The sequence below is a fragment of the Bombus vosnesenskii genome, unplaced genomic scaffold (assembly GCF_011952255.1).
Source record: "Bombus vosnesenskii isolate JDL3184/JDL3185 unplaced genomic scaffold, Bvos_JDL3184-5_v1.1 scf7180000013265, whole genome shotgun sequence".
Taxonomy (NCBI): Eukaryota; Metazoa; Arthropoda; class Insecta; order Hymenoptera; family Apidae; genus Bombus; species Bombus vosnesenskii.
In genome coordinates, this window is record NW_022882925.1 from 4,673,677 (window position 1) to 4,685,287 (window position 11,611).

At 32.5% G+C, this 11,611-nt stretch overlaps 1 protein-coding gene across 4 annotated transcripts; it reads right to left on the minus strand.

Moving 5' to 3' along the window:
- Positions 1-749: 749 nt before the first annotated feature.
- Positions 750-11,135, minus strand: LOC117242987 (putative E3 ubiquitin-protein ligase UNKL). 4 transcript variants are annotated; one of them, XM_033510071.1, is made up of 12 exons: positions 9,570-11,135; positions 8,972-9,181; positions 3,933-4,355; positions 3,629-3,852; positions 3,118-3,248; positions 2,857-3,033; positions 2,577-2,769; positions 2,229-2,500; positions 1,926-2,135; positions 1,677-1,832; positions 1,447-1,608; positions 750-1,183 (listed from the first exon to the last, which is right to left on the minus strand). In XM_033510071.1, exons 1-12 carry the CDS (start codon positions 9,626-9,628, stop codon positions 1,025-1,027), a joined length of 2,376 nt encoding a protein of 791 aa, XP_033365962.1. In that variant the 5' UTR covers positions 9,629-11,135; the 3' UTR covers positions 750-1,024. The 4 variants fall into 4 exon arrangements, with proteins under 4 accessions (XP_033365962.1, XP_033365961.1, XP_033365964.1 ...); XM_033510070.1 differs by having other exon boundaries at positions 3,118-3,260; XM_033510073.1 differs by having other exon boundaries at positions 3,650-3,852; positions 9,570-11,134.
- Positions 11,136-11,611: the final 476 nt, after the last annotated feature.

Below are 11,611 nucleotides of genomic sequence, written 5' to 3' on the forward strand. Positions count from 1 at the left end.
AAAGTGAATAATGTCAAGAACATTGTAAGTTTGAAATAATACATATACCTTTCTTTTAACAATGAAATTGTTAAATGTATTATTTTCTTACATACTTTTCTTTTACGAATTCCAATTCGTTTTTTGTTATAAATATGAGCAATTTTATTATTTTGTATAAAAATCTAGAAATCATATATATATATATATTCCTTATATAATACAGGTATCGATACTACCTTTTCAACCAAGGATATAAAATTTGTTAATACTTGTATTATTACCATCAGTACGGGTCAATTGAAAAATCCTATTTAAATATATATCTTTAAATACAATAGAAATATCATCTCTTGTGACATACGTTTAACAGCTCAACAATTGAGTGAAATTATTCTATAACTATTATATTGTGGGACATTAATCTTTTGTTGCGTTTAATTATGGTATTACAATTTTTTAAACAAATATATACTTTAGAGGTCCCAAAATTTTGTCCATCATTTATGATTATATTGTTTTTCTTTTCCTTCGCGTTACATTGTTTGTGTAACTGGCACACATGCGTGTTATTAAATGCTAACTATTTAGCTAGCACCCTGCTAGTAAATGTATCTTGTATTATATATTAATTAGTTTTCCATTCCAAGATCATTAATATGTGTCCTTAATATAAAGGATGTGATATCTGAATCTTGATGAATAGCTATATAGTAGCATGATGGTTGACACAAAGATGTATGACAAATACAGACTACGGAAACGAAGTCTTATCACATCCATATTCACTTTGGCGACAGTCAAATTATATATTTGAATAAATTTGTTCATCGTTTGTTTTGTTTCTTTTTTCTATTGCGGTTGTACATGTATCGCAATACAAATTCTTTTAATTGTTCATTTTATATACCATCGCATTTAAAGTACCGGGAATTTACGTTGAAAATCCTAGTACTACTCACATTAGAATTATGAGGATATTTGTCTTGGTTATTAAGAAAGAATGGAGATTATAACAACGGGTGTTCTAACAAAATATTCGGACCTAACTTGTGGAGACAACCGGAGTCTGGCAGTACGGGCACTCTCGTTGATTTGGAGCGCACGTCGAGCAGACCACGTAGTGGTTACAGGGTGAGAGGGTAACAGTGCGATTTTGTTCTTCACAAACCATGCACTTTGTTGCCGTTTCTCTGTACAGCACCTGGAACGGCAACAACTGAGCTACCTATAGTGTTTCCATTAATCAGATCGATCGCAAATAGATTAGACTTTACAATTCTATCAAAGATAATCTTGATTGCCAATTGGAACGTGTTTAATTGATAATAGAAGAAAATTCTGTTTGATGAAGATGAGGTAGCTGTAGAATCTAATTCTTTCGCATCCTCTTCAGATAAATTAATCATTATTCGCGAAACGCTTGATATACCAGCTATTCAAGCTGGCATGACAACTTTGTTTTACCTTTTCTACTTCTTCGAGATCCGAACGAAGCTGTGATTGAATTGATTTTAATGCAGCTATCGATAATGATCTGAGCTCACTTGTTCTTCTCAATGTGTGAAGGTATGGTCCACCACCAGACGCTTCATTTTCTACCCTTAATGCTTTCACTTGTAACAAGGCCTGTTAACAATTTTTATATCGCCAACTTTATATATTTTACAGAAAAAACGAATATAACTACTATTTACCTCATCTCTCTGCTGTTCAGCGATACTTGCTTTTCTTTTAGCCTCCTCACTTTCTAATTGCCATGCGGCGCAAGCAGCTCTAGCTTGATTAATACGTTCATCCCACGTTGCTAGTTGCGCACGACTTGACGTCAATTCCTCCCTGAGCCTTTGTACCTAAGACAAATTAATGCAAACGACATGTCTCCTTTAAACTTTATTTTAGTTCATCAACAATAATGTTGAAATAAAAATTGGGGGAGTTCTAACCTCAGATAAAGATCCTGTGTTACTCGGACTAATGGAAAATGCATTAACCAATGGAGATGCTGGGAGAGGTTGAGTACGAGATGGAGACATTCCTTGATTTGTAAAATCAAATAAGCTACTATTAAATCCGCTAAGCTTAGAAGCTGAACTGCTAAGCTGTGAAATATGATTGCTAAATGGGTCTGATACTTGATTCATAAATGGCATAGTCTGAAATCAATGGAACAAAATAAAATATTAAAATAGTGCCAAGACATTCTTTTCTGCAACAGACGAAAGAACAGAATAAAATACTTCATTTACCGATTCTATTGAATCCTGGTGAGAAAATCTAGATCCAGTAAGAAAACCAGTCGAATGTAGATGCTGCAGTGGACTGGATGTTGATGGCGAAAAATTCGTAAGAACTGAACGTTCATTCATTCCAGGAATATTAACTGGTGCTGAGCTACCTAATAGTCCAGAACTTGCTAGGCCTGCTGATATTGAATTGCTAATTGGTGAATTCGTATCCCTATGAATTGATTCTACTAAATTTAAGGGGTCATCTAGATGTAACTCGTCTAATGCATTTCCTGAAAAGGAAAGAAATCATGATTAAAACTGGGTAAAAATATTCCTTTCCTTTATTCTTCCTTAACTTTACCTTACCTACTACAGATTCCACAGTATCATTTGGGTAAAATGAACTTGAAAGTGGTGAGACGGTAGTTGCTAATGAATGATTCCCTAAGGTTCCATTCAAACTATATGCACTATATAGGCTTTGTTTCAATTGAGCTTTTTCTGCTTTCGTTAATAAAGGATCACTGTCTATTGTAACCACTTGTTTTCGTATTTCACCCTGTTTAATATTCGTAGAATTATTTGCTGGACCTTTATTAGATGTACAGATATTTGATTGATTCCAGAACCAAATGGTCAAACTTACAACTTGCAAAAGAGAACTGGGATTATAAAGTATGCTTGTTAACTTTTGCTGATTGGAAGTGTTTACAGTGCTATTGGAATTGGAGTTATGAAGTTGAGCACCAGGAGCTTTACTGTGTGAACTGTTACTGCCAACGCTACTAGTACTTGCTGATTCTGATACTTCACCGCTTCCATTCTGTAATTTAAATATTTAATGATATCGCTAAATTATATATTATCTAAAAGAAATTCATTATTTTTAGGTACATAGTAGACTTACACTACTATCACTAAGTTGTTTATCCTTCTCATGACTGCGCTTATCGGGTGGAAGCGCATTGCTTAGAATATCTGCCAGATTGGTGCCACAATCTATAGGTACCGCCATGTCCCTCGCCAGGCTCATTTCTTCTGTTGGCAACACTGCTCCATCAGCACACCATACCAACGTCCCAATATATCAATTTTGAGAAGCAATTTTGAATACTAAGTTTAATCATTTACAAAAGGCCTATGTTTACCAAATAGAGAGAGAGAGAGAGAGAAAGAAAGAGAAAGAAAGAGAAAAAAAGAGAAAGAATTCTCAAAAGCAAATATAAAATGTTAAATAATTTTTATATAGAAGCAATTACAAGCGCTTTTATACATTAGTAGACTTTGCGCGTTACATGAATTTATTTTGATCAATTGCATATCAAGCGATTAAGTATTGTGAATGAAGCCAATAAAATATTATTAAAAAAAAAAAGTTGCACGAAACTTACTAAAGTAGTAGTAACTGTTTTACGTACGGTTTATGAGGGTACACTCACGGTCAACATGTGCAAAAGCACAGAAGACTCCGCGTGGACAATATCCAGCTTGTTGTACATCATTACACTTTGTGGATTTGTATATCTCAGGATGGAATTGTTGTTCCGTACGTGTATGACAATATGTACAAGCATCTCCTTGTTCGCAATTGCCTGGTTCACCCCATTCTTCTCCATGTTTTACATTAGGACATGGTGTTGATCTAGAATGAAGTTTCAAGTTAGATACATTTGTAAATAGTTATTTTTAAAGTTTTTCTCAAATTTAGGGACAATTACTTACCTGTACTTGTACTTGCGCGGACTACGTCTTTTATCTTTACTGTTGTGATATTGTGGACAGGCATAGCCCTGACGACAAAGTCTTGGTGGACGTTTGCAAGGTTCTGTTTTGTAATTACTGAGTACATAATTTGTATCCTGCCATTTTGGATCTTCATTCATTAAGTTCCTTTCTTTGTCAAGTATGTTTGGTCCATTAGAAGATGAATTAGGATCAGAATCAGGGTTCTCCAGTGCCTGTATCTCCTTAATGTCATAAACAGGGGGACGAAGATCATGATTACCATGTGCAAAGGCACAATGAGGGCCATTCTTGACACAGAACCCACGTGTGTCTGTATCATGGACACACATGCAGGTTTTATAATAACGTAGGTGGTAACGCCTTTCTGTGTCGCCAGCAGTACGGTGAAGAAACGGACACCTGTTTAACAACAAAATTTATATAAATTAATTGAAGAACAGCACCATAATGTATATAAAAAATGTACCATAAAAATGAAGATAACTTATTGAATAATTAACTATTATAAACTAATAGAATTTTACTAAATTAATGTTAATTAGGATATACAAATACATTAATTCAAAAGAATTGAATTTTAATACTACTCAATGTTAGACTAAATGTCAACTAAAAACTATTAAATATGGTTTGATAACAACGTAAGTATACGTATTCAATGTAAGTCTTATAATACATGATAAATTATGTAATGATTATATAAGAGACTATACAAATTCAATTTAATGATTTTTGGACATTACAAGGAACTCATTTTTTTAATAAGAATTACAACTTAATATGGTTCGCGCATTCATGCTTTACGCGAGTTATTGTATCTTTTAAAATTTAACTTAGATTAGGAAAGAATGCAATATAATGCGGTAAACATTAAAAAATTTACAATAGTTATCAGAAAAACAAATACGACCTTGAACTTTCGATAGATAGTTTTATTTTCTGAGCTATAATTGTACCATAATGGTTTCGGAACATTTTACGGTGCAGCAACAAGGATTACCACATATAATTCTTTGTTGCCACCATGCCACGTAAGAGAAAATCAATATTAGTAGGCTCCTTTGTTTGGGAACTCGAGGCGCTGGATATTTTGGAGGGAAAACCGATCACAGATATTTTCATTTATTTTTTACATAAAATGTATATAGAAATATCTAAAATAAAATAATTTTTTAGCTAATTGTTTTTGTATTGTGGAAATAAAAATATAAAATCTTATTTAACAATACGTTATAATTTTCCATGAGATTAATGTTAAAAACATTTAAGAAAAGATTAATTTATCATAACTGATTTCAATTCAATTCTTTCGAATTTTTATTTCAGATAAAAATAGAATAATAAATGATTACAGTAACCATTATCGCAAACTTATGATTTATGAATGAAGAAAATCAACTAAAAATATAACGCTGCAAGCAACGAATATTCAGCACACCCTTATCATAATTAATAATACGACAAATATATCCGTGCACGAATTAGTTATCAATTAAAAACTCGCTCACAATCTTGTGTTCTTCAGAGGGAAAGTTGATGTGATAAAAGTTAAATTGTGATAATTATTGTAAATTATATTAAACAAAACGTAATTTTCACGTAAATGGAAAAAAAATTCGATCTTGAATAAATATTTAATTCTTCCTTCTTAAATACGTTAATGTAGCTACTTTGTATTTATATTTTTCTCCAAACTCAATAGAATATTCAAACTTATTTTAGCATACATTGTATGTAAAAATGGATATAAATATTAATATACTAATAAAAATAATGATAATTTTTATTACTTAAATTTTTAAAACGTGTTTCAAATATTTATGTTAATAAATTAATTTAGAAAGGATTGTATCGATTTTGTTAATAATTTGAATATAAAAATCTTTGTGGTATGTCTTAATAAGTATATAATGTAATAGCAAAAGTTAATAAAATACTATAAAATCAATAATAACAGGTAATAAATAATAACAAATAATGCACAATTTGTTTTGCAAATTGTAACAAGCATAACGAAAATTTTTTAGCATAAAAATAATTCGTAAACATTTTTCACATTATTCCTGGCACATTTTTTTATAAGCTTTTACGTTGAACTTCGTCTATTAATGGTTTCACAAGCGTCTTAAAAGAAACTGGTTTCGTTTGTTTTCATTAACAGATAATAGGTTTTAATGTTTTTGGTGATAATTCTCGTAATTTTATTCATTCGTCTTAAAAGATCATTCATCAACGTCTACTTATTCGTTTGTGCTTCTTATTTGTTTATTTTACACACATATGAGTTCTACAATATTAATTAACAAATAAGAAATGATTAAAACAATACTCTTTTTAAAAATAATATTCTGAGAACAATAAATCAACGATAAATTTTTATCAAGCAAGGAATTATCAACAAGATAATTTAAAACAATGACCTAAATCTATGTCTCAATATCATATCCTGCATGGATATCTAGAATTAAACAAATTCGAGTTAATAGCCTCAATATTATGCAAATATACTTATATATTTCTTTTTTCATATTTCATAGTGAACAGTTAGACGCCATTTATATACTTCAAATATTTAATATCGATTTCAGAATATTTCATATCGAAAGCGTTACAATATTATAATACAAATTAAGAAGCAAAGGGACGAAAGTGTAATAGAGGAAATGATAACCTCGAAAAAAAGATGGCCGCGGAAGAAAGTGTAGTTATACGCCTGAAAGCATGGAGAAATTTCTGCTTAGTTTCGTTGGGTTATCTACAATGGATGACAACAGGTTAACAGCCGACGGTAGCTATATTCTATCAGCAATGGCGACTGGAAGCGTGTAAGCTTACATTCATAACAAGAGGAACATGACTCGCGATGTTTTAATTTGTTCGCTTCGATTCGATTGAATTAATCCAAAAACACGTTGCATTAATTAGTTTGAAAATAATGATTCGCGATTGAGCCACAAAAACTAGTCAGAATCAATGAATATATCTATGTAACAGTTGATTCTTTTCCTTCCTTGCCTGTAGAATTTAGGTCAAATTTTCAACATACGTATTCTATGAGACAATCGAAACATAACCGTCGAATCTTTGAACTCTTTTGAATAAATACTTTAATTAAAAACATACTTTATTACGAAAAATTTTATAAAATGTAATTTTGAAACATTAAACATTAGATTTAAGATATTTTAATAATAGAACCACTGATAACTTAAGTAAAAGTGAAAAGAATAAATATTGCAAAAATTACTTAAATTCAAAAAAACATAATATTGCAAATGTATAGAATTACTAGAAACATTATGGATTTGTCATCTTGACTTCTTTGATAGTTCTAGGGCTAAGAAAATGGAGTTGATCATTTTCTTCTCTAAAGAAATTTATGAAAGATGTCTTACTTTTTGAGTAAGAATGCAAACATTATCTATAAAAAATCTATAATCGATAGTGTTAGCCGAATGTTTATACTTATTATTTTTTAGAAATATAAATTGTACCAGTATTCTGTATATTGTCCTCTTTCAGTTTCTTATTTAGAAACATAAAAAAATTTATTAGAAAAATCTGTTTTTTCGTGTTTGTATATGCATTAAATGTAATACGAACATATAAATGTATGCAATAAATAAATCACGGTTTGCATATACGCAATATTATGTTTATTAATTTTTTATTGTCATTCATATATTTGCAAACAATATCTACATATACATTGCACGTATTTCATTAAGGTAGAAGTTAAAATAACAAATAAAATAAAATAAAAGTACTACAGATGTTTATATAAAATCATATTCTTATAAACAAATGAAACCTAAATTAAGATGCATTTCATTTATTAAACATTATAATGAATACTTTTTACATAATTTCTTCATTTTTAATATTAAATTGTCCACCTAATTTCTTTTCATATAATATTATCTACATTATTACATCTATAAATTTACTATATCTGTAATAAATATCTGTAATCTAGTCATAAGATGCGTGTAAATAAATGAAACTATTATGTCTACTATACACGTCCATACTGCTTTTCTGTCGTACACGAATCCGATATAAGAACGCAGCAATGTTTCGATCACTTTTGTTCACTACATACATATATGTATGTTATATATTATATATATAACACAACGCATGCCCTCGAAAGTTACGTCGAAATTGGCCTCCTCTTCGTTACATAGGTTATTCTCAAAGAGATGTTACGTCGTTACGCATTACCACGCAGATGCATGTTACAACACACGCGTGTCAACGACACAAAGAAATCCGATAGACTCCTCTGTTATTCTTTTACATCGATATCAGACTCGATCACGAAGAAACATTTTCATTCATACTTTAAAACTCATTTACGGTTTCCAAACTTGAGTAAGAATACGTTGCATGCTTTATAAGCAGAACAATGTTAATATGCTTACACACACGCGCGCGCGCGTAAGCACGCACATACATACACAACGAACAAAGAATAATAGATAACCATGTCTCTTTTCCTCTATAAAATTCGTAGGTGTTTCAAAGTGAAAGGATGATAATAAGAATATTTTAATACGGAAAGATTAAATGTTAAATACTACGTAAGTTTTGATGCCGTCGGCTGACTGCGACAAATCGATGTATCTGACATAAGAGATATAGTAATGTCGCGTTAACTGGCCAGAATTTTGCTTCGCTAACTGACCGTCTCTACTTCCACCACTTCGTCAAACTGATTTCTTGAAGTGAGTCTTTAATATATATATTTTTATATGTAAAATAAACAAACATATCAATGTATCGATATCTCAGGTCTTATCCAATAAAGAAATAGATACTGGAGATTTCTCAGAAACGTACCTCTCTCGTTAACTGGCCAAATAAGCTTTGATCTCGGTGGCCAATTAACGAAACACACAACTGTATCACTCGTAATACCCTCTACCGACGGACGAGTAATCCACCGATAGCGTAACCCCACGGTAAAAATGGTATATAATGTATACACAATGCTAACTGATAGATAAACTTACTCGTCTCCATCTGGACATATGCCGGTAGTCTCGTCGTACTTGGTGCAATAATTATCAGCGCTATAGTTGAAGGTGCGGTCCCTCTTTCTCACCGGTCTTCGCCTCCGCTGGTTCATAAAGTGCCAGTTGAAGCACGTGAAGGGTCGGTGCTGTGTGCATTTGCGCTGTATAAAGAGGGGACATTGTTCGACGCGAAATTCCTTCAAGTATCTGGAATGCGAATCCACAGAGCTACACATTATTTCGTGGCGTATTTTGACGCGCGCGTCGATGCCGCGCTGCTGTGCTCGCGCGGCCCTCCCTCTTTTATTCCGTTCTCTTTCGTTTTCTTTTCTCTTTTCGTTTTTATTTTATTTTATTTTATTTGCATATGGACATAGGCATATACGTATTTATCATTACGTGTATTTTTTTATTATATTATATTTTCATTAGAATTCTCTTTTTTTTGTTAAGCACTTCACTTTTTTATCATTATTATTATATTTAATTTTTATCCGAATCACGCACTCTTTCTTTCTTTCAGTACTCTGCGAAATTTCTTTTTTATCCAACACTTTTTTCTTTCACGTAGCACGCGCGACCGGCGCTTACTTACGTGTAATGATTCGCCTTTTCCGCCTGAGCTGTCAACAAAGGTTTAGAGTCGGACTTCATCTTGGACAACACAACCGAGCAACGCGCGCGCACACATAGACGGGGGCCGAGTCACACTCTCTCTCCTCTCCCGTTTTTTCTCGTCGTCCTCGTCGTCGTCGTCGTACCCGTCGTCGTCGTCGTCGTAAGCCGTCGCGTAGTCTGTCTTTCGCCCCTTCACCCCTCGCTAAACTTTCAACCATCTATCGGACACGGAATGCGGGACATAGGGTGCGCACGACGCAATACACATTATATGCGCCGAAACTATCCAATCCTTGTGCTCTCTCCCAGTCACGTGACTGCTTCTCTTTCAAGGTCATTGATGTTTTGGTTCGCTCCGTACCGTAAACACGCACCCGTGCTCAATGCTCGGCCTCTTACAATAAGAATTTGATTTTTCTACACTTTATCGATTCTGTATCAGGTCCTATTTCAGACTGATTTAATTATTTTTGTATGTGATTCTAGAGCTCTCCTGTATGTGGAAAAGAAAAGGACGCCGAAAATGCAACAATCGATTACTAAAGCTCGACCTCGATCGAGTTCCGATTCTATGCTACGTTCTCACCGAAGCTGAGTCAACATCGTGTAACCAAGTCTTCTGCAAATACCGATTGCGTCTTATTTTTGATATTCTGTTAATAAATATATCAATTATACATGTAGTTTGTACGTTGATTCGTGTTAATGAAAATTCTTTCCTTTTCTTTAGGTTCGAATATACTTTCGATACATGCTTCGTGTGAATTATATATAAAGTACTATCGATATCTTCCTTTTCTTGTAATAGATTCGCTTATTCTCTTGCTTAATTTTTTACTGTTATTCAAATGTGGCTTACTTTAATATTTAATACTTCTTGAAAAATAAATGTATATAGGTTCTGATAAAAATAGTAATAGAATAAATTGAGAATGAATCAGTAAATGCTTGTTTTAATACGCGTTGCGTTGCGAAATATAAAATCATAAATGACACGCGTGAAAATGTCCGGCCTATTTATTTTGTTCATCGTAGCTGCATGTCGGTCTGTGATTCGGTATATCGATTTGATTGAAACGCCTCAGTTTTGTTCACACTCTCACTTTCACTTTTTACATCATACTGGATTTTGTATACTATGTTACTTCTTTGGTCACTGATCTAATACATTTCACAACTCCCTGGGCTTTTAACACACAATACTTAAAATGTATATCACAGGCACGTTTTCAGCTGCTCGCTAACGTAACTCGTTATCGTAAAGGTTACGCGTATGAATCATCATTTCTTATCGGTTCTTTACAACAATTTCGATACATATTTAGATACCTGTGTTGAGTACGGTCAAGCTTCATCGGTTTTTCCTCGACGATGATCGTCTAGACTTGTCCCGACCACGCTTCGTGACTTGTATCTGCGATATGCAACGTTTAACATCACCTTTCGCATCACCGAGAATTCGTCTATTTCCCCCCTCTTTCATAAATAAAACGTATTAAAAGCTTCCATTTCATTGTGACCAAAAGTTTCAACTTTTCTTACAAAGCGATTTTACGAGACCAATTCGATTTTTGATTTACAATTCTTCCCTTTTTCATAATTGTCGCTGCATTTATAATAAATTTCTTAAATTTACAATTTCCGCTTAAACGTCACACATATGAGGAAATACCGGTTTTCTGAGCATGCGCAATTGAGCGAATATGTGTTATGAACGAAATACGCAATTTCGACCAATCAGAGGGCAGATACGCAACAAATTTTGTTCGTAATATGTGAATAATTTATAATGATTTGTTTCATGCATGGATGTTTCTTTTTTGAATAAAATAGTTCCCTTTTGTTGCTTTTTGAGTAAAATATAAAACGAATGCGTTATTGATAAAAAAAAAAATATATATATATTACACATATATATATGAAATATAAAAATCATCACATTTTCTGAATATATTAAATCATTGTTGAATTAATTTTTAATCTCCCCTGTTACTCAAATATTTAATATAAGATTGTATT